This window comes from Piliocolobus tephrosceles, chromosome 12, assembly GCF_002776525.5.
Source record: "Piliocolobus tephrosceles isolate RC106 chromosome 12, ASM277652v3, whole genome shotgun sequence".
Lineage (NCBI taxonomy): Eukaryota > Metazoa > Chordata > Mammalia > Primates > Cercopithecidae > Piliocolobus > Piliocolobus tephrosceles.
This window is the reverse complement of record NC_045445.1, coordinates 52889405-52911726: the sequence shown is the minus strand read 5'-3', so window position 1 is coordinate 52911726 and position 22322 is coordinate 52889405. Positions and strand designations below refer to the sequence as shown.

General features: G+C 39.2%; 1 protein-coding gene and 1 non-coding gene across 2 annotated transcripts; one reads left to right on the top strand and one right to left on the bottom strand.

Annotated features, from left to right (window-relative positions):
• The first annotated feature begins 807 nt into the window (after positions 1–807).
• Positions 808–22070, top strand: CSTF2 (cleavage stimulation factor subunit 2). Its single transcript, XM_023202881.1, has 14 exons — positions 808–916; positions 1978–2056; positions 2710–2879; positions 3748–3884; positions 4342–4461; positions 4576–4713; positions 7116–7239; positions 8520–8582; positions 11999–12140; positions 13220–13395; positions 13667–13959; positions 17851–17961; positions 18776–18901; positions 21261–22070. Exons 1-13 carry the CDS (start codon positions 859–861, stop codon positions 18896–18898), a joined length of 1734 nt encoding a protein of 577 aa, XP_023058649.1. The 5' UTR covers positions 808–858; the 3' UTR covers positions 18899–18901; positions 21261–22070.
• On the bottom strand, positions 3079–3211 carry LOC111536539. The gene has a single exon (XR_002729764.1). It is a non-coding gene; the product is annotated as a small nucleolar RNA SNORA9 (small nucleolar RNA).
• Positions 22071–22322: the final 252 nt, after the last annotated feature.

Below are 22322 nucleotides of genomic sequence, written 5' to 3'. Positions count from 1 at the left end.
CAATTCCGTGGCTATTTTACTGTCTTCCTTTTTCGGACAAGTCCCTCAAAGGTAGCACTCTTGGCTCCTTTCTTTGCTTCTCCCCTAACCCTGTCCTCCTGAGGTGCCCTCTGGATTTCCTCCAACCCCGGCAGGGTCTGCCTTTTCGGGTTGATACAACGACCTACCCTGCATGCCACATCCCAGGGGCGTGGGCACCACAGTGTGGAAAAACCAATGAATGACGTTTTCTGTTTCCTGCCTTCCAGAATCCCCAGCCGCACCGCCCCACCACGAACCACATGGAACCCACGGACTACACGAGGACAGAGAGAGGTCTGTTCTCCCTTTACCTCTCCCATTTCTTCAACTATGCTTCTCTGGGCTAGCATACCCTTTCCTCATCTCACTCCATACACGCACAGCTTTAGCAAATTAATATGCACGCTGCTGGGACGCGCCCAAGCATTTCCCTCCCTTGATAGGGCGGAACTAAAATGCAAGCGCCACAGTTGTCAGCAAAGGACTTCCCTGTTACCATGGTAAAGCCGCTGCGCCATCTTTATTGTGGTTGACGAGTACTTGCATCAACCTAAGAGAAAATTAATAAGAAGGAAGTCTGCAGGCTGAAACCCTTCAAATAAGCCTGGACTCGCCTGCATCTGGCTTGGAACATAGTTAATCTCAGCGGTGGGGGTTGAGTCCTCTGGTGGACGCAACTCGCCCCTGCGGCTAACAGAAGGTCGCCAGGGGAGGGGCTCTGCGTCCGTTCCACCCAGGCACTTCCGGCTCACGCGCCATACGTAAGCGTGCTCAGCGCCGGGCTTTGCTCCCTACGGAAGTGTGCTTTGGCGCACCGGAAGCCGACTCAACAGAGCTATGGCGGGTTTGACTGTGAGAGACCCAGCGGTGGATCGTTCTCTACGTTCTGTGTTCGGTGAGAGGAATTCGTTGGAGCCAAGCTTCGGGGAGGGACTCTCCTCTGCGCCTCCTATCTCATGAATCGCTACCGGAGCCGCTGACGGTTCGGACATGCAGTTCTCCCTGCCTATCCTGTAGGGCGTCCAACCTGGTGGACTCGTGAGCAAAGAGATGTTCCCATTCTGCCGAGGTCTCGTAGGCTTTCCGCAATATCACTGGGGAAGTTAGACTAGCGTTCAGCTTCTGTGCGTTTCTCCTTTCATGAGCTTTAATTATTCTCTAGAGGAGAGGGCGCATGGCAACAGCTCCTCACTGTCCCGTACTACTTCTCATCCTCTGCCCCAGAATACAGACTATATGCTGAGGGTATAGATCCTAGTGTCCACTTCCTGTTCTCTCCTAAGGACTTTCATCCTTTGCGTTTTATCCGTAACATTTTAGTTCATCAATAGTAGTAGCGGCCACCTGGTGTCCTGAGATGGCTTGTAAGTGAATGAATGAATGAACTGTTAAGACCTCCTCAGAGGAATTTTAAAAAGGATCGAAACGATTCTGAATTATCTTTTTGGCTGAAATAAGTTGTTTTTAAAAATACGTGTGATTAGAGTACCATTTGAAAGGGACATGACAAAGTAGTTCAGAATAATTTTTAAACATTCTTCACTACATTCATGGTCATTCTCCCTTAAATGTTGTATGTGTGGAAATACATATGAACCTGTTTTAAAAATTATATTAAATAACATTGACATTTTTTGTTGTCACTGATAAGACTTGCAGATCTTTAGGTAAATACCAGTGCTGAAGTATTTATTTTCACCAAAGTTAAGGAAAATCTAACACTTGTCAGATCAGTCTGAGAATTAACATTTAAGAGTACCTACACATTTTGTATTTAGTTTCAGTGGTACATTTCCTTTGTTAAGAGGTCTAGAGAAATACAGTGGAATTGGGATTGGAGAACACTATTTTGAGCCTTATATTTGATGATACAAGTAGATACTCTGTCATTTACTTTCTCACTAAAGAACTATGTTATAAACTCGGAATTTTAATGTTACCTATTTTCTTCCTTAGTGGGGAACATTCCTTATGAAGCTACTGAAGAACAGTTGAAGGACATCTTTTCTGAGGTTGGACCTGTTGTTAGTTTCAGGTGAGATCCCCTTTTACTTCATGGTGGGAGCTTCTTAAAAATTACCACAGATTTGGCTCTTAGTAATAATGGCAGGTTTTCTTTACTGGTGACTTTTCACATACACTTTATTCTTGTAACAGCTTTATTGAGATATAATTGATATACTATACAATTGACATTTATTCTTACCTAAAATATGTTTTTTTCATTAAAAATGTTTTTTAGGCAGGGCGTAGTGGCTCTTGCCTGTAATCCTGGCACTTTGGGAGGCCGAGGCAGGCGGATCACCTGGGGTCAGGAGTTCGAGACCAGCCTGACTGATATGGTGAAACCCCGTCTCTACTAAAAATACAAAAATTAGCTGCCGTGGTGTCGCATGCCTGTGTCCTAGCTACTCAGGAGGCTGAGACAGGAGAACTGCTTCAACCCGAGAGGCAGAGATAGCAGTGAGCCAAGATCGTGCCACTGCACTCCAGCCTGGGCAACAGAGCGAGACTCCATCTCAGGAAAAAAGAAAAGAAAAAGTTTTTAAAAATATTTCTGTAAGGCTGTCAGAGCTGTAAAGTTATTTATGTTGCAGTGGGCCCAATTAAAGCATGGCAATGTTAGCAGGAACTCTGTATGTGTGTAACATTTGTTCCTGACACTTGGTTCTTGGTTCTGCTCTCCAGATTGGTATATGATAGAGAGACAGGAAAGCCAAAGGGTTATGGCTTCTGTGAATACCAAGACCAAGAGACAGCACTTAGTGCCATGCGGAACCTGAATGGGCGTGAATTCAGTGGGAGAGCACTTCGAGTGGACAATGCTGCCAGTGAAAAGAACAAAGAAGAGCTGAAGAGTGAGTACAAATCCAACTTGGATGCAGTATGAGTTAGTAAAGATGTAACAAGGAAGATTTTCCATTTCTGCAATGTTTTAGAATATGCTGAAATGGTTAGCCACACAGCTTGTTTATTACTTGACTGATCTGATGTGCCTGAGTTAGGCAAGTATTATATATATCTTTTTAAAAATTTTTTATAAATTTTCTTTCAAGTAATTGTCTGAAATTTCTATACTCTTGCTCTGGATGGAGCAGGGCAAGGCCTCAAACCATTTCAAAACTGTTCTGGCAAGCACTGTAGGAATGCATAGGGTCACTGCAGACCTAAGCATACTGGAGGCTTGCTAGTAAGTGTATATCTTTAAGAAACAGGTAAAGTTGACATTAGAAATGCTTCAGTTGCTCCAGCCTGGGCAACAGAGCGAGACTGTCTCCAAAAAAAAAAAAAATGAAATTTTTCCATTGTTAAGGAGTTATTTTCAGTTAAAGATGAATTCAAATTCATCAAGCCATTAGTAGTACTAACTATGGCATTAGTCATTCCTGTCACTGTTTTCAGGAGTTTTTGAAATTAGTATGTTTTTCTCTTTTCACATTTTGTTTCTGAAATGACTTGTCAAAAGAAGTCAGTGTTCCCAGTTCTCTAACTTAGGTTAACATTGTCCTCCCATGTGATCATGATCCCCAGCTTTCCTCTGAGAACGGAAAATACACTCTCACTTTCCTCCACAGAAACAAGAGGCTTTCAAATCACTTATTTCTCAGCTCTGGAGAATCTAAAATTATCAGCTGGTTCTTACAGCAGCCCTGAAAAGTAGATATTTGAAATGATTTAGCTTTTTGTTTTGCCTCCCTAACTTTCTTGTACTTTCTTCTTGATTAGGCCTTGGCACTGGTGCCCCTGTCATTGAGTCACCTTATGGAGAGACCATCAGTCCTGAGGATGCCCCTGAGTCCATTAGCAAAGCAGTTGCCAGCCTTCCACCAGAGCAGATGTTTGAGCTGATGAAACAAATGAAGGTGGGAGGAGGCATTAGGTTATGAATAAAGCAAACCACATCAGGTTTTCAAGGAGTTAATTGAATCAGTTCCCTGAGCTCAAATAGAAATTGTCTATAGACCACCATTTCTTGCACCTTCAATATTCTGTATGTACACAGTATATTTTACATTTTGTACAAAGAGCTTTCTATTTTTGTACACAAACACAGCTATCCAAACAATCCAGCTGGATTTTTGTGGCCCATAGATGTCAGATGTAGATATTAAAATTTGGCTTTTTTCCTAAATGATAGTATCACAGTATTTGAAATGCCTCTTTCTTCTCTTGCCTGCCATGACCAAGGTTTTTTTGTGCCATGCAAAAACTACTGATAAGGAGCCTCTTGAATATTACATTTCTCAGAGGGGAATGACTCTAAATCACTATCAGTTTCTAAGTCATAAGTATTAAACCTGAATCTGCTTATCTTCTCAGCTCTGTGTCCAGAATAGTCCCCAGGAGGCACGGAACATGTTGCTTCAGAACCCTCAACTGGCTTATGCTTTGCTGCAAGCACAGGTAGTGATGAGAATTGTGGATCCGGAAATTGCCCTGGTGAGTGCTTCTGGTTCTTTTATGGAAATAGTCGGGTAAACCTTGAGTGGGATAGGAACTACCTGATTGCTTTGTTAAACAGACAGCTTATAGGTTTGTCTTTTCACTTTTTAGAAAATTCTGCATCGCCAGACAAATATCCCAACGCTGATTGCAGGCAACCCTCAGCCAGTCCATGGTGCTGGGCCTGGGTCAGGATCCAATGTGTCAATGAACCAGCAGAATCCTCAGGCCCCTCAGGCCCAGTCTTTGGTAGGGCTTTATCCCTTAACATTTTTTTGTATCTGTCTTAGAATGTCATTTTCTTTTTAGGAGAATATATTGAAAGAAGAATGGTCAGGAACCAGAGATGATAATTTCAATTTCCAGGCATAAAAGCAATTTCCAGGTTGCAGAGCACATGACATCTGAATGAATATAGATTCGATTCCAAGTTTGTAAAACAAAGAGATCCTTCCTGTATGCCCTTTTCTTATAAGCTAACTTTGTGTGTATGTGCATGCCTGGCACTGTGGTTGGCACTTTGTTATTCCATATGCATTATCTCATTTAATCCTCAAAGCAATTGTATGAGGTTGGCACTCTTATTATCTCCATTCTTACCAATGAAAAAAGTAAAGCTTGCTTTCAAAGCATGACACAAAACCCTAAAGCCATAAAAAATTTGATACATTTGAAAACTAAAAAATTTCTATATAAAGAAAAAAATAAGTATCAAAGACATGACAAATTGAGAAAAAGTATTTGCCACACATGTGATGGACAACAGACTAATAAAGAGCCCATAGTCATGCACAGAAATGTTTATTGCCTTAGAGTGAAAAATTGGAAATGTCCTAAATGTACATCAATGGAAGAATGGAGAAAATGTGTGGTACATTCATCCAGTGAAATACTGTACATCAGTTAAATGAACTACACATATCAACATGAATGACTCTGAAAAACATAATTCCATACAGCAGTTAAGATGAACTAAGATATATAATACCAACACAAATAACTCCAAAACAATAACATACGGACATGAAACTAAGTGAATGTGGATGCATTCCCGAAATGTAGGATATGTGTTTCTGCATAAATCCCCAAAATATATGGAGTGAGTTTCAAAATAATATATTGAGTATGTAATGATTCCTATAAAATTTTAAAACATTAGGAAGACGTCTTAGAGGTCATCTAAGGAGAAGAGAGCACAGGATGCAATTGGGGAAGACCATACAGGCCATTGGTTTATTTTATTGTTTATTTCCCAAGCTGCGTGGCTATTTTATTTTCTATATGATTTGTATATCTGTAATTTTTCATAATACATTTTAAAAGGCCTCCTATAAATTAATAAGAAAATTTCCAATAAACCAGTAGAAAAATGGGAAATGGACATAAATATTTCACAAAAGTAGAAATATAAAGTAAATATATAAAAATATATTCAACCTCAAAATAAGATAATGTAATAAATTATTAATACATGTAATTTTAAAAGATAAATTAAATAGAAACTACAATAAGCTACCATTTTTCATCTCTCAGATTGGCAGAGGTATAGGGCAGGAGCCAGCAAACATTTTTCTGTAAATGATCAGATAGTAAATATTTTTGGCTTTGCAAGCCACAGGATCTGCCACAGCTACTCTGCCATGGTAGTATGAAATCAGCCATAGGCAATATGTGAACAAGTGTGTGTGGTTGTGTTCCAATAAAAGTTTGTTTATAAAACCAGGCAGTGAGCCCGATTTGACCCATGGGTCGTAGTTTGCCAACTCCTGCTCTAAATAAATAAATACGTTTTCAGAGATAGAAAAGAGAGGTTAGCTAGTCCAAAAATGGACACAATTATAAGTGGCAGATATAGTTCTGAACCTGGTTTTATCTGACCTCATAGCCAGTTTTCTCTTAGCTACCTTCCTATACAGCTCTTCCTTTTCTGTTGTAGAGTTTTGTGTTCCTTAAACGTGTATGTAATTTTTTTTTATATAACTTGGCCTTTATTCTTTATTTATTGAGCTGTTTCTTTTTCAAGGGACTACTCAGTGTTTTGGGGAATGCACAGATGAAAAGTTGACATTCTCTTTTTCTCAAAGAGTTTTAATGTAGCATTAAAAAAAAAAGAAATTCACATTCCCCCAGAACCAGAATTATATCTAAGGACAGGAGTGAGAAAAGATTGGTTAAATTTAAAAAAAAAAAAAAAAAAAAAAAAAAAACGTTTACTTTAAAAAATAAGAAAAACTAGCAGTTTTTTTTTTTTTTTTTTTTTTTTTAAAAAAGAATCCCAGTCTCCTTTTATCTTTCTTGGGTTTAGGGCTTTTTTTTTTTTAAACTCTTATTGCCAGGCCCCAGTCATGAAGTTAACAATAGGTGCTATGTGCTGCCTTGCCACACAGATAAGACTTGTCAATCTCTACATTGAGAATATGTTCCATCTTAACCGTGTTTCATATAACCAGGCTCATGATGTGTATTGCAACTTGCTTCTGTGGAGTTTAAAGTGTGTGACAAATCTAATGCTGCATAAGACATGCCATACAAAAAGGATGTTCGGTAGTATATTTGGGGCTGTTCATTTGAAGAGGACTTTTAAGGTCATAGACTTAGTATTGAGTCTCCACAGAGGCATGTACATACTCTGTTTTTTTTTTCTTGTTCAGGGTGGAATGCATGTCAATGGCGCACCTCCTCTGATGCAAGCTTCTATGCAGGGTGGAGTTCCAGCACCAGGGCAAATACCAACTGCTGTCACAGGACCTGGCCCTGGTTCCTTAGCTCCTGGAGGTAAGTTTCATTTAGTCTTCACCATTTCAGTACTCGCTAAAGTTTTATCATAGGCACTGCTGCAGTGCAGCCAAATATGATAATGGGATCCTTAGGTAAAATTAATCCACAGCTAGAAAGTATATAACTTAGGTGGAGGAAATAGTAGATTTCTTATGTTAAATCCTGTATGTCTAATTATAAGAACATGGAAAGGGACAGTAAAGTGAAAGATCATAGTAAAACTTCCAAGTTAACGAGGGGGAAAATGGAATGAGTGAAAACGAAATCAAGCCAGCAAAAATAGAGAAAAGAAAAAAAGGAAGAAGGAAGAGACAGTGTAAAATAAGTAGTAGTAAATGTAGAGTAAGATGGAAGGAATAAAAACTAATGTAGTTGTTACTGTGCTAAATATGAATGAACTGTTGGGTTCAAAAGCTCATGAAGAAAACAGACAAACACAAGGTCACATTTGTTATATCATATTAAACTGACGTAAAATTGTATTTTAACAAACATAATCAGACCAAACAACAAAAGGGAAAAAGAGAAACTTAAAAGCTATATACATTTATTGAAAGTGTATAGATAGGCAATTAATAAGAGTATTGCTCATATACCTGTAGCTGTCCCTTGTTCAACAATTGTAACTAAGAAGATTGAGTGAAATAATAATTCCCCATATGAAACATCTGTATGAACACATGATGTATTACCAATATTTGAAGTTTTTTTATGTAACAAACTTGCTTCTTGCTAATTTATCTAATCTAGGGTATGTTGAGTACAACACTAGTCATGGAGAATGATTTAATTCTAAATTGTCCTGTTCTGTAGAGAATCCAGTCTGCAGAGCTAAGTTGATGAGGAATGGAAGAAGAGATTTTTTAAAGAAATTTCTGCAAACTCAGCAATTTTTTGTATCTACTTCAGGATTGTTATGTATCTGCTTTATCCTAATAGAGTTATATTTATATTTAGATTATCTTTCATGACAGGAGATCCATGAGTAAGTGATACTGTTTTCCTGTATTATAGAAGAGCTTCCTGCCAAGAGTTTGGTAACCAATGAGATGAATTTTTCTTATTGAACTCACTATTCTGTCACTGAAACATAAAGTGCAAATTGTAAATATACTAACAAACCCCATCTTCTATCTCATTACATTGTTGAATATCTTCCTTTGTAGGTTTCTGCTTGTGGAGCAGAATGAGGAAATTTGTAAACTCAGCCCCTGTTCTGATTTTTCTTTTCTGCTGTTCTAATTGGTGTTTTTTCTTGTCTGCCCTTTGTCTTCTAGGAGGAATGCAGGCTCAGGTTGGAATGCCAGGAAGTGGACCAGTGTCCATGGAACGGGGGCAAGGTAAATAAATGTTTATGTCTGACTAATGTGAATTGGTCTTGGAAGTGTTCCACATCCACAGTATCTAATATGGCAGCCACTAACCACCCATGGCTATTTCAATATTAAGTTAATTAAAATTTAAAACTCAGTTCCTTAGTCACAATAGCCACATTCCAAGTGCTCAGTGACCATAGGTGACTAGTGAATACCACACAGGACATTGCAGACATAGACCATTTCTGTCATCGTAAAAAGATCTATTGGATAGTGCTGGTCTAGACTTTCCACTCGGTGATTCAGAGCCCAGCTCTACAAGAATTGATAATGAAGCAAGTGGATCCTTTGTTTCCTGATTCCTAGTCTAATAATTCCACTGACATGTTCTCTCTCCCTGTATGGGTATCTGTTGACTGAGTAAGGAATTTTAATAATGAGCATGTAAGTATGTGGCTGAGTATGTAGAAGACTAGATTTAAACCCCAGAGAAAACTGGAAGGGGATCATAGGTCTGTAAAGCCTACTTAATGAACATCTGTTGTACCGTGGCTGTACTGCCATATATAACAGTAGCTGCCGTTCCAAAATCTCCACATTATTTCTTCATGTTACTGGAGTTTGAAGGACAAGAAAGTGCAGTGGTTCAGTTGGAAACAATATTAGGAGGAGAGATGGTAAGAAAAGAGAAGGAACTGAGTGCATACTATATGCCAGGTACTTTAATTTTCATAAATAATCTTGTGAGTTAGGTGGCAGCACCTCAGTTTTACAGGCAAAGAGTTGGAAGCTCAGAATAAGTTACTTACTCAAGAGGACAAGGTAAGTAAATATTAATGTATGAGTAATCTGGACTGGATTTGGTGCTCTTATTCTCTTTTCCAACTAGTAAGTGGCAGAGCTAAGATTCAGAAGTCTTTGACTCCAAAATGTATCCTTTTTCTGTTACTCCACACTGCCTGTTAACTTCCACTTACATTCTTCAGTGTCTTCTTCTCTTATTCCTTGGGAATAAGATGATGGGAAAGACTGTTTTGGACAAGCATAGAGAAGCTTAAGGTTTTTTCTTCTGTAGCATATGGCTTATAAGTGGAACCCATTTAAAAAGCAAAATATTGGCGAGGTGCAGTGGCTCATGCTTGTAATCCCAGCACTTTGGGAGGCTGAGGTGGGTGGATCGCTTGAGCTCAGAGGTTTGAAACCAGCCTAGGCAACATGGCAAAACCCTGTCTCTATAAAAAATACAAAAACTAGATGGGCAATGGTGGTATATGCACTTGTGGTCTCAGCTACTTGGGAGGCCGAAGTGGAAGGATCACTTGAGCCCAACAGATTGAGGCTGCAGTGAGCCATAATCGCACCACTGCACTTCAGCCTGGGCAACAGAGAAATATATATATACACACACACACATATATATGAATATATATATACACACACCCGTATATATACACATACATACATACATAAACAATATACAAGTCTGTGGTTTTTATACTGGGGTTGGTTGCTGAAGTGACAGAATTAACTTTTTCTTGTTAGATGTCTGACAGCAGGACAAACTCCCTGGCCAAATATCTCATATTTTCTCTAAGCATCCCATGCTTTTTTGCTATCATACGCCGCCCTATCCCCACCCCACCACTGTCAATAGATTATATATGTTCCCCAGAGTATTTTTGCAGTAATGAGAAGGTATTAGGGTTTCAGTCATACTTCTACCTGTCATGGGGACAGCACTCAATCCATCAGGTTTTAGCTGTTTAACGCATAGTTGCACAAGACATCTTCTTGTTATAGTTATCTTCACCTTTTTGTCAGAAACTGACAAAGGGAAATGACTCATGTTTTGAGGGTATTTCCAGGATGTCTTCATGAAGAGACAAAGTGAGATCAGCTTTCTTTTATAGTTTCCTTCAGTACCCAGCAGAGGAAGTAAGAGTCTTCTTTTCGTGTGTGCCTAGTTTGTGTTACTTTTCCTGAAATCCATGCTGATTTTGTACATTTGTAATGCTGACAGGAGATGGAGATGTTTGAGAAGATACTTCTTGCTTCCCTGCCATGTTTGTTTAGTGTTGGTGCCCATGTCATCTCAGTAGTCTTTGTTTGCTGTTGTCATGATGTTTATTATCAAAGACTTGCTGTGGCAGAGTATTTCTTGTGGAGTGATATTCTCTTTCATCACGTAAAGTTCATTCACTGCATTTCCCCATCTGATATGTTTTTGACAGCAGAAATTTTTGTGCTTTAAAATGTGACAAAAATAGAATTGCCATACTTCAGTTATGGCTGCTTCAGAATGAATCTTGCCTTCCAGATTCAGTGCAATTTCTTTTATGTTTTGCTTCTGAAACTACATTTATGTTCTTTGCGTAACTAGAAGATCCAAAACTATCCTTTTTATATATTTTTTTCCTAATGATTTCATAAGAAGACCTAAGGGAAAAGTAGTAGCAGAGGTGAAAATCGAAAATGTCTGGTTATTCCCGCCTAGATCAAACCAGTGCCCCATGGGATTTCCTTTCAAAAGCTATCTGCTCAAAATGGAACTGTTTCAGAGACCCAAAGGAGCTAGTGTAGTTTAGGGAGATTTGTAGCCTGAAGCAAGCCAATGAACTCTTGGCTTTTTAACTTATATATGTACATCTCAATCTCCGTGTGTGTGTTTCTGCATGTGTATGTAAGCTATTTTAAGTGTCTGCTCTTTCTCCTTTTGAACTTACTGCTTACCTAGGAACCCTACAGCACTCGCCCGTGGGACCCGCCGGGCCTGCATCAATTGAGCGAGTTCAAGGTACCCATTGTATCTGTGGGTTTCCTTTTGCTTGTGGTGTTCAGGGTGGGACGTTGAGAGGAAAAGAGCTGCTTGGCAGTCATCCTCGCGTTCAGAACCCAAAAGGGTAGTGTTTTTGGGTTTTTGTTTTTTAATTTTTTCCTGTTGAGGCCACAAGCCTAAGATTGACCTCTTCACACAGGGCAGAGAACATGGATGATATGGGCATCTGTCCGAGGCTGTACTCCCTCCCTACTGGTGTCAGGAGGCTTGGATGGAATAGCAGTCTGTAAGGAGACAGCGGGTTCTTGCAGAGCCATGGCAGTGTTCACATATGCCAAGACTCTACCTCTCTTTTGTGATTCTGGTCCTTGAACTAAGATTGATTAGAAGGAAAACCAGGAGCATAAGTTTCTTCAGGTTGTAGTGCTAGTCCTTGGCAGGTTGCTCCCCAGTTTGCTCTTTATATAATTCCATCCATACCTCTGACATGGCACAGATTCTGCCTACACCCTGCTTCTGTTCTTGAGCTGCAAGAGGATTCTGCTGTGGTGAGGTTTCACCCACTCTAAGGTGTCTAAATTATGTTGTCAGTGGTATATAGAGTCATTTCTTGTTTGCTTATGTGTCTTTCACAGCAGTAACTCCTCGTTTGTTTCCCTGTCAGTGCCGATGCAAGACCCCAGAGCAGCTATGCAGCGGGGATCCTTGCCTGCCAACGTCCCAACCCCTCGAGGCTTGTTAGGAGATGCTCCGAATGATCCACGGGGAGGCACTTTACTTTCTGTAACTGGAGAGGTAGAGCCTAGGTAAGCACTAGCATAGAAGGAAACAGTTGAAGAAATCAGAATTGTCCCTTCTTCCCTGAGAACAAAAATCTTTCTGTACCAGTTGTACCTGTTCGCCTACTTCAAAAGATAGATAAATATTCATGGCCACTGTCCAAGGATAAGCACTTCTCCTAAGGCAGAACTATGTAGTTGAGTATGTCATTTTGAGCTACTGGATTTTCAGAAGTTAGAAATTTTAATATACATACTTGAACAGGGAAATTTATAGTAGTGGAAATATTAATACTAGCAATAATAGGCCGGGCGCAGTGGCTCACGCCTGTAATCCCACTACTTTGGGAGGCCAAGGTGGGTGGATCACTTGAGGTCAGGAGTTCGAGACCTGCCTGACCAACATGGCAAAATCCCGTCTCTCCTAAAAATAGAAAAATTAGCCGGGCATGGTGGTAGGCGCCTATAATTCCAGCTACTCAGGAGGCTGAGGCAGGAGAATCACTTAAACCCAGGAGGTGGAGGTTGCAGTGAGCCAAGATCATGCCACTGCACTCCAGCCTGGGCAACAAGGGTGATGAAACTCCATTTCAAAAGTAAATAAATAAATAAAATAATAATAGCAATAATAATAATTGACATTAATGGGGATCATGCCTCTGACTCTGCTCTAAGTACTTTACTTAGATCATCTTATTAAATCCACAAGACCCTGTGAGATGGATACCATTATTAGTCCCATTTTACACGTGAAACTGATGTGTGGAAAAGTTAAGTAAATGTGTCCAATATCACATAGCTAATAAGTGATTTGAACCCATACAGTCTGAATCCAGAGCTCATGTTCTTATACATTGTACTGCAAACTAATACATATAATGAATATTCTTGATTCCTCCCTAATTATGAACCAAATACGAAATTCTAGAATACATGGATGTATATCTCTGTAGCTTTTCTTCCATCTATTTGGTGTTATTTTCTTGTTAGTATTCATAGACTGTTTACATCAACTGTTTGTTGGATGTTTACTTACTGATCTTCTGCTTGGTATTTTGTTGTTGTTTTGTTCTATTTTAAAATATAATGTTTTTCTCCATCTCCAGAGGTTACTTGGGACCACCTCATCAAGGTCCACCCATGCACCATGTCCCTGGCCATGAGAGCCGAGGACCACCCCCACATGAGCTGAGGGGCGGGCCATTACCCGAACCCAGACCTCTAATGGCAGAACCAAGAGGACCCATGCTAGATCAGAGGGGTCCACCGTTGGATGGCAGAGGTAAGGGGAGACCACATTGCAAATGTGATAATGAACTCAGCCGTCTTTGGCTCTAATCTGGGATAAAGAATGCCGGAAACAGTAGGTTTGCAAGCATCTTTAAGGTTTATCCACAAATCTGAGAAACTGGGGAGGAGACATTAGTCTCATATGTTAATAGCTGAGGGAGCAAATGTGACTATAAGAGATTTCTATCTTTCTTGGATTGTTCATCATTCTTGTAGTACATGCAAGTGGCTACATAATGGTTTTCTTACAATTTTCTTTATAGGTGGAAGGGATCCCCGAGGAATAGATGCACGAGGGATGGAGGCCCGAGCCATGGAGGCAAGAGGGTTAGATGCCAGAGGACTGGAGGCCCGTGCAATGGAGGCCCGTGCAATGGAAGCTCGTGCGATGGAGGCCCGAGCGATGGAGGCCCGTGCGATGGAAGTCCGAGGGATGGAGGCCAGAGGCATGGATACCAGGGGCCCAGTGCCTGGCCCTAGAGGACCTATACCTAGTGGAATGCAGGGTCCCAGTCCAATTAACATGGGGGCAGTTGTCCCCCAGGGATCCAGACAGGTATGTGTAACACTGACTTCTGGCATCCAACGAAATCTTGATCTATTCAGGAATTGATTATTGAGCCTAATTATTACTGCCTTCTGACTTGGTTTGTTTCTTAGCTTGTTAGAAAGGGAAGACTCGGATCTCCCTGTAGCTTCTCTATCCCTTAGGGTGGTGATTCTCTGGCTATCAGGATTGTAGTTCAAAAAAAACAACTTTATCCCACAGTAAGTAGCTATTCATTCAGAGCAGAGCCCCTGAAAATTTAGGGGTTAGAAAGTAGTCTTCATTGGGGTACAAACCAACATCATGTACATGGTTTTTTCCAAAATATACTTGCCCAGATCTCATCCCAGGTATAACTCAGAATCTCTTATTAGTAGGATCTGAGCATGGATAGTTTGAAAAACCTCCCCCAAATGATTCTAATGTGAACCCTGACTGGGAACCACGGGGTTAGAGTATATGAAGAGCTGTTAGTGGCCATTTAGATAATCTTGGGTTTACAGAGACCTGTGTTAATTTATTGTCATCATATAGCCTAAGTGAACAGTGGAATGTGAAAGCCAATTTATTAATAATCACCTTAAAAGGTGTGGAACCGAAGGCTTGTCTCCTCTCTTTTATTTGGGTCTCTCTGCCTGTGTGTACATGCTGGTCTGTGATTGTCATCACCTCCCTCTTCGTCTCCACTTGGTTGTGGAGAGGTGGTATGTGTGTTTCTTCCCTGAGTTTTTATATGTTGGCACCTTCATTTCTCTCTAACCGCTCTACCTTCCTTTTTGCCCCTTCCTCTGTGTAATTCTCTCTTCTATTTGTTTATGTGTCTTCCTCCCCATGTCTGTGTGTATGAGAGAGAGAAAGATAATGGCAGAGCTGGAATGGAACACATCAGTCGTCTAATTCCCTCAGTCTATAGGTTTGGAAATTAAGGCCCAAGAATTCAGGTGACTTGACCAAATTCACATGACTAGAAACTGGCAGAGTAAGGAACAGAAGCCACTACTTTTTCCACTTTACTACTCTGTCCTGTTATCTGCTCATTTGTGTGTGTGTGTGTGTATGTGTGGATATGTGTCTACCCCCTCCTCTTTAATATGAAATACAAATAGAGGGTTTTTTTTGCTTTGTGTAGAATAAAACTGTTCTCTATTGTGTTTGAAGTGTTCGTGGGCCTTGATTTTTATTGTACTCTGTATGGTCAGTAACCTAGTAACAGAAATGGGTTTTATGCATTCATTCTGTCATTCAGCAAGTATTTATTGAGCACCTACTATGTACCAAACATAGATCTAGGTATGGGGGATACTGCAGTGTGAACAGAACAAAGCCCCTTCCCCCATGGGCTTACATCCTAGTTGGGAAGACAGATAACAAACAAATAACTATATAATGCACTTACGTAATTTTACTGGTAGTTCTATGGTGCAAGACATTGCAAGTAAGGATTGGAAGAACATTTCTGGATAATATTTTGCTCCTTTCTCTCTGCTGGTGCTTGAACTTATTACCCTAATACTAGGTTTACATCATTTTCGTTAGTAGATTCTATAAAGCCAATTAGATCTGAGGCAAGAGAAAATACAAATTTTATCTTCAAAGTTTTTTAAAAATTTTTAATTAATATATTGACTTATAAATATATACATTCGTTCATCTATAAAAGATATATATATTAACTTCAAGCCAGGCGTGGTGGCACGCACCTATAGTGCCAGCACTCTGGAGGCTGGGGCAGGAAGACCATTTGAGCCCAGGAACTTGAGGCTGTGGTGCATTCTGATCGCACTTGTGACTAGCCACTGCATTCCAGCCTGGGCAGCATATTAGACTCCCATCTTTAAAAAAAAAAAAAGCCAGGGTAGAATCCTTTAGTCCTAGCTACTCTGGAGGCTGAGGCAGGAGGATCAGTAGAGCACAGGAGTTGGAGGCCAGCCTACATAACATAGTGAGACCACATCTTAAACTAAAAGGAACCTTGCTTCCTCTCCTACACCTGTCTCCCCTGTGGCCCCCTAGGTCCTGTAGATAATGACTTTTATTAGATTTTTCGTGTTACTTTCCGGAAAATATGAATATATATTCTTATTTTTCCCCTTTCACTGTTCTGTGCCTTTTTTTTTTTTTTTTAACTTAACAACATGTCCTTAATTCATACTTTTAAATTAGATTTTAAAATTAACTCTAGTCCACGTAGTTAGAAACTTGTGAGCAAAAGGCTTATTATTACTAGGGTGATTATATAATTTATCAACTAAAGGAGAACATGAATGAAAGTGCTGTTACTTTACTTAGAGGCAAAAACATAAACTGGGACTATCTTAGGGAAACCAAGATGTGTATGGTCACTCTTGCTAGTACTTATCTGCCTAGAGCAAGCACACCTAGAAACTTAAAAGGGCCGTTATCGAGTGGTTAGATCACAGTTACAGTACCTCAAATTAAAGCTTCAAAAAGATTATACTCAGTTGCGAATTGTGCTGCTATAAACTCATGTAACCAAACACCACGTGTTCCCCAATAATCTATGGAAATACAAAATTAAAAAAAAAAGATTATGCTCATAGGTGTTTCAGACCCATAATAGCTCATTAATGTTCAGACTGGTCTCTGGAAACTTGTCTCTGGATTCAGTATTGATGATGAACAGAACAGTGATAGTATTCTAGAAGTCTGTACAAATCTCTACTAATGTTTCATCTGTCCATTGTCTTTGGGAAATGAGTTAATGCATGTAAGTGAATGTTCCAGATAATAGAACTATTCTACCAAGTTTTTTAACTTTTTAATAAAAATTATAAGATGTATTTGATATTTCCTTTCTTGAACAGGATACAAAAAATACTTTAATCAGTTTTGACTACTCAAGGTCATCATTAAATAGATTCATTATTGTCTATACCGTAATATAAAACATAGTTATCTCCCGTTTGGTTTCTGGTCTCCTTCACTGTCAGGCTGTCACCTGGCTCTTCATATTACCAAAGTGGTATCTGCTCCTAACAGTTGTTTATCCGTATTTCTTTTATGTTTTGCTGCTTCTAATCTGCTGGGTAAGCAGGTAACAAGTTTGTTAACAATATATGTTTATTAAGAGAGTACCTAAGCCCTGGGTGAATGCCTGAGTGTGAACATAATGCTTGTATAGGGACATTCTTACAGTTACATTTGGTACTCAAGAGGTCTTTTCCTTGGGTTCTGCTAGTCTTGCAAAGGGTTGAACTTACTGAAGATCTTAAATACCAGTAAGTATGATATCACTGTACTTTGTTCGTTCACTCAAGTCAGTCACATTTTTTGGTCTACATTTAGCAGAAAGCATCTGCCATATGTTCTCTATGGAAAGCTATAAACAGCAAATGTTGGGCTAATAGCAGTCTTTTGCCTGGAGGCCTTCCCATTGCCTTTCTAACTCTCTGACATTATGAACATCTCTGCCTCACTTGTGGGATGGGGCCCTTTGGGACAAACTACCTGTGTCTGATTGAACTAGGGTAGGGGGTGGCCCTGTGAATTTAACTTCCCCAGTGGACCAGAATACATTTTCTCTAGACTCTGTTGGCTTTCATTTGTGTTTCCAGTGAGCGCTAGTTTCCAGGGTGCTCTCAGTTCTGCCTTTGCTTATTTGGCTGAGTTTTGATTAATTCAGTGGTATCCAGTTGTGCTGTGTGATATGTGTTGATGGTGCTGGAGCTGTTGTAAGCAAGTATGTCAAACTTATTAGTTGATCTCTGGCTAAACGCTGCCTTGTGCTATTGCTAACAGTAGAAAATGATCTTCAGAGTCATTGGTTTGCTGTTTTTACTCATATCTGTGTAGAGATCGTAATTTTTCACATTATTACTAAATTCAGGTTAGCTATACATTAAAAATCCCAAAAATCTCTTTTTCTCTTTGTGCACATAGGTCCCAGTCATGCAGGGAACAGGCATGCAAGGAGCGAGTATACAGGGTGGAAGCCAGCCTGGCGGCTTTAGTCCTGGGCAGAACCAAGTCACGCCACAGGATCATGAGAAGGTAAGCAACACTGTCTGACTGCCTCCTTATGCACAATTCTAGCCTTTTTGATTCCTCTTTTCACAGTTACCATGTGGCGATCCTGGGTCTTCAAAGTCCCTTTGGAGGTGATGTTTATTCTAATTTAGAACTCTTTTATGATCTTATTACCTGAAAATTTGTGAGTCTGGTCCTGAAGTTGCTAATGGATGTGAAGTTCTTAAGTGGATGTAAATGGCAGCTTATTTTATAGTTCAGACTCATCTGCCAATAGCAGGTTTTTCTTGTTCAGGTCAGATTGACCTGAAAATCCATACCCTTTTTCCTTCCCTTTCTACTTTATCCCTAAAAACAGTAGTAGATTCCCCATGATTATATCTTTCTGTTTTTATATTTGACCATTGTGGGGAGCTTATGTCTGAGGGAAAGGCTAAAATTTGTGAAAAAGAGAGACTTTCAAAACAGGATTAAAACCTGAAGGATTTCCAGGGCTCACAGATATCATCTTAGTCTCCAAGAACTTTGAGTTCATGAAGTTGTCTGTTTTGAATCGTCTAATCTTAGGTATTTTAATTTATACTTGTTCTTTTCATTGTAGCTTTTCTCACCAGTTTTGTTTTTTTTTTTTGTTTTTTGTTTTTTTTTTGGAGGGGGGCTGTTGGTTTCTTTCTGTGTAAATGTTCTTCCTTTTTCCATTTTTTTCCTTTTTCCATTTTGCTTCATATCCCACTACAGTAACTTTTTGGACAGAAGCTGGTGGTGGGTTTTTTGTTTTGTTTTGTATTTTTTAGCTGCCATCATTAAAACTGACTACCTTTTTTTTTCCTCTGCACAGGCTGCTTTGATTATGCAGGTTCTACAACTGACTGCAGACCAGATTGCCATGTTGCCTCCTGAGCAAAGGCAGAGTATCCTGATTTTAAAAGAACAAATACAGAAATCCACTGGAGCACCTTGATAGGTGAGCAAACTTAATCCCATCTGAGTAGGAGTAGCTCCTTGTCTATTCTCGGTATATACTTTTAACCTTAACCAACAAGATTGTTCTCTCAGCGGCCCTCAATCCACTTAGCTAGACTCTTCTTTACCCTTCAGTAGGTTAGCTCCTGGAAGAATAGAGTAAGGCTATACAATATTTGTTCAGTTGTTGAATTGCTTATAATCTTTCCTAATGACAAAGGTAATGTATGATCAGTTTAACAAAAGTAATCATATATAGAAATGTAGAAAGTGAAAGGTAAAAAGCCCTGTTTCCTCTATCTTGTTCCCCAGACAAAACCTCTAAATACAGTTTGGTGTGTATCCTTCTACAATCAGTTGTATTATTTTATTCCAAACTGTCCTGTCAAAATGGAAAAAATACAGAGCATTTCAATAAAATGTGTAAATATTTTGTTTCCTGTATTTATTTTACAGTGAATATTTTGATGTTGAACTATTATGGCACATAATTTAAGGTAGTAAATGTCCATCATCACCATCAGTTTCTATATATTTTGAAGATTGCTGTACCCTGCTACCTTTATTTTTCTTGCTCATCATTTAGGCAGAAAGAATCCAGGGGCCAAGCACAGTGGCTTAGCCCTGTAATCTCAGCTTTGGCGGGCTGAGGTGGAAGGATTATTTGAGACCAGGAGTTCAAGACCAGCTTAAGCAACATAGTGAGGCTCCATCTTTACAAACATTTTTTTTAAAAATTAGCCAGGCATGGTGAGATGCGCCTATAGTTCCAGCTACTTGTGAGGCTGACGTGAGAGGATTGCTTGAGTCCAGGAGGTCAAGGCTGCAGTGAGCATGATTATGCCACTGCACTCTAGCGTGGGTCACAGAGTGAGACCCTGCCTCAAAAAAAAAAAAAAAAGGATCCAGGTAACCTGCTTCATAAATAATCAACTTGATTACACATACATGTATCAGTGTTTCCTTTTTTAAAAAAAAAATTGCCCCAGCATTTTGTATTTTATAAACAATTCTTTTTTCTAAAAACAGTTTAAAATTCACGTTGCCCCACTATCAGGTAGGACAGCACAATTTAAATTTCTACTTTTCACCCCATCCATATTATAATTCCTATCCTTATGTTATATAATAGTGAACTCATTTAACTATTAGTAATTACCACTCTTACAAAATATATCATTTTAATCCATATTTGTGATGTCTTTAAATGTTTAAACTGCAACTATGCATCATATATATATTTAGACTTTAAATGAATTAATGAGAAGCTATCATAGATGGAGGGCTCTGTAGACTTTTGGGACCTTAACGTTTTATTCCACAAACCCCACATATTCTTTTTTTTTTAAGTAAAAGTATAGACTACCTATTACATTCAGAGGAATAGATACAAATTATTTCTCTTTTACTAATTTACTTATGCCAGAGAAGGATTTCCCTACAATGTGAGAAAATTACTGCTTACTGTTTCTGGATAGTAGAGGTAGAAATGTTTCTGAAATTTCTTTCATTATATTTTTGCTTATAAGATGTTTAATTTAAGGCCTTGCATATTAACCACAGGGCAAAGTTTTTGTCTAATTTTTTGACCTTTTATTTTTAAATAATCATAGACTCAAGGAAAGTTGGAAAAATAGTACAAGGAGTCTCATGTACCCTTCACCCAGTGTAGTATAAAACCAAGAAATTCACATTGGCACATTACTGTTAACTTGACTACAAACTCAGTTTTCACCGTTTTAAAAAACCTATCATAATTTGTGTGTATGTATGTGTGGTTCTATGCAATTTTTTTGTGGGCAGGATTTTATTGTGTGTCTACTGTTGTTTGTGCATACCATGGCTGAAGTGTTGGCTTTTCCTTTTCCTTCATCCTATACCTAGCTAGTTGTGATCCATCTCTGCCATCACGGACAGGCTTCTATACTATTATCATTAGAGATGAATAGTTCTCAAACAGGGGCAATTTTGCCCCCTAGGGGACATTAGGCAATGTCTCGAGACATTTTTGGTCATCACAACTTTAGGGAGTATGGCATGCTCTTGGAATTGAGTGGGTAGAGGCCAGAGATGCTGCTAAACATCCCATAATGCACAGGATGGTCCCCCTTACCCACTTCCCAATAGCAACTAGTGATCAGCCCAAAATGTCAATAGTGCTGAGGTTGAGAAACCCTGCTGCAAGGGATGATTGCTTTGAGGAGGCAGGAGGTCGGAGACAGACACCTTGCAAATCTGTCCTGGTGATTTGATTGTATGCCTGTCCTCCCTCCCCTAGCCTTTTATTTTTTTCCTGAAGTTTTTCCTGAAGCGAGCTTTGTCTTCACTCCTAATGGCTTTCTCCTAACTTCTTCTTACAGGTTTTCAAAAATACCTGGCAAGAAATCTGGAAATTCTATAATTTTGTTGAAATATTGAAAAAAGATGACCTGCATCCTAACCCTTGAATGACTCAAATCAGTGCCAGGTGGAGGACTCCTATCACCTTCTCTCAGAACAAAATCACTTCATTTTATTGTCTTAGTTTGTATATTTTCTGTGACTTGAAATAAACCTTCAACACAATTTTAGTACACTGCAAATTGATATACATGACCTTTTTGCTTTTAAAAAGCTTAACACTAAGGGTGAAACCTTAAATGTGTTTTCTACCCTTACTGCAGTATTGTACTTTAACATATTGCCATAGTTTTGTTTTTATTTTAAGTTAACCATTTATTCTTCTTGATGATATTTGAGCATTTCTCAGAAGCAATGTTTTCTGGAACTTGGTTTTTGTTTAGTTTGCTTCCAGTGAGAATTATTATAAGGCTTTGCCCTCTGAAAACATTCTAGGACTTCTGAGTCTTCTGGGAGAAAATAGCACGTGCTTAGAGCTATAAAATGGTCAGAAGGCTAACAGAGCAAAGAGCCTGGCCCAGCCATGTGTTTAGTTTAGAAAAATCCAAATATCAAAATGCATTTGTTTCAATAGCAGGTCTGAACATGTATAATTCAGAGTTAAGACAAAAATTGTTTTAGCACTGGTTTGAGTCTGTCAGCAACACAAGAGACTGTTGACATTTACTTGTGTGTTCTTAAACATCAGTCTAGGCAGTCAACTTTGAAAGTTTAAAAAGCCACTGATTTTTCACATGTTCGAGATGAAATAAAAACAGAAATCCAATGAACAAAATACATTTCATCCTATCTTCCAGGCAGTCCCTAGCCTGCAGCCCTACCCTGTAACTACATTTATTCTGGGAACTTAAAACACAGAAAACCCTAAAACTTGTACATTCTTCTGATTTTAAGTGGACCAAATGTAGAACATAGTCAGATTGCTCATTAGGTCTGCTCCTGCCTGCTTCCTTGTGGATAGGTATGAACATAATTAGTGCCATTAGCTCTAACCTATGGGTCTTCTTGCCTAGTATTTCTCT

Excerpts from the sequence above, each read along its gene's own strand:
- CSTF2 (XM_023202881.1), top strand. The coding sequence starts at position 859 with ATGGCGGGTTTGACTGTGAGAGACCCAGCGGTGGATCGTTCTCTACGT. Across the intron at positions 3,885-4,341 it reads AGCTGATGAAACAAATGAAG|CTCTGTGTCCAGAATAGTCC; the intron begins GTGGGAGGAGGC and ends TTATCTTCTCAG. Across the intron at positions 17,962-18,775 it reads CGCCACAGGATCATGAGAAG|GCTGCTTTGATTATGCAGGT; the intron begins GTAAGCAACACT and ends TCCTCTGCACAG.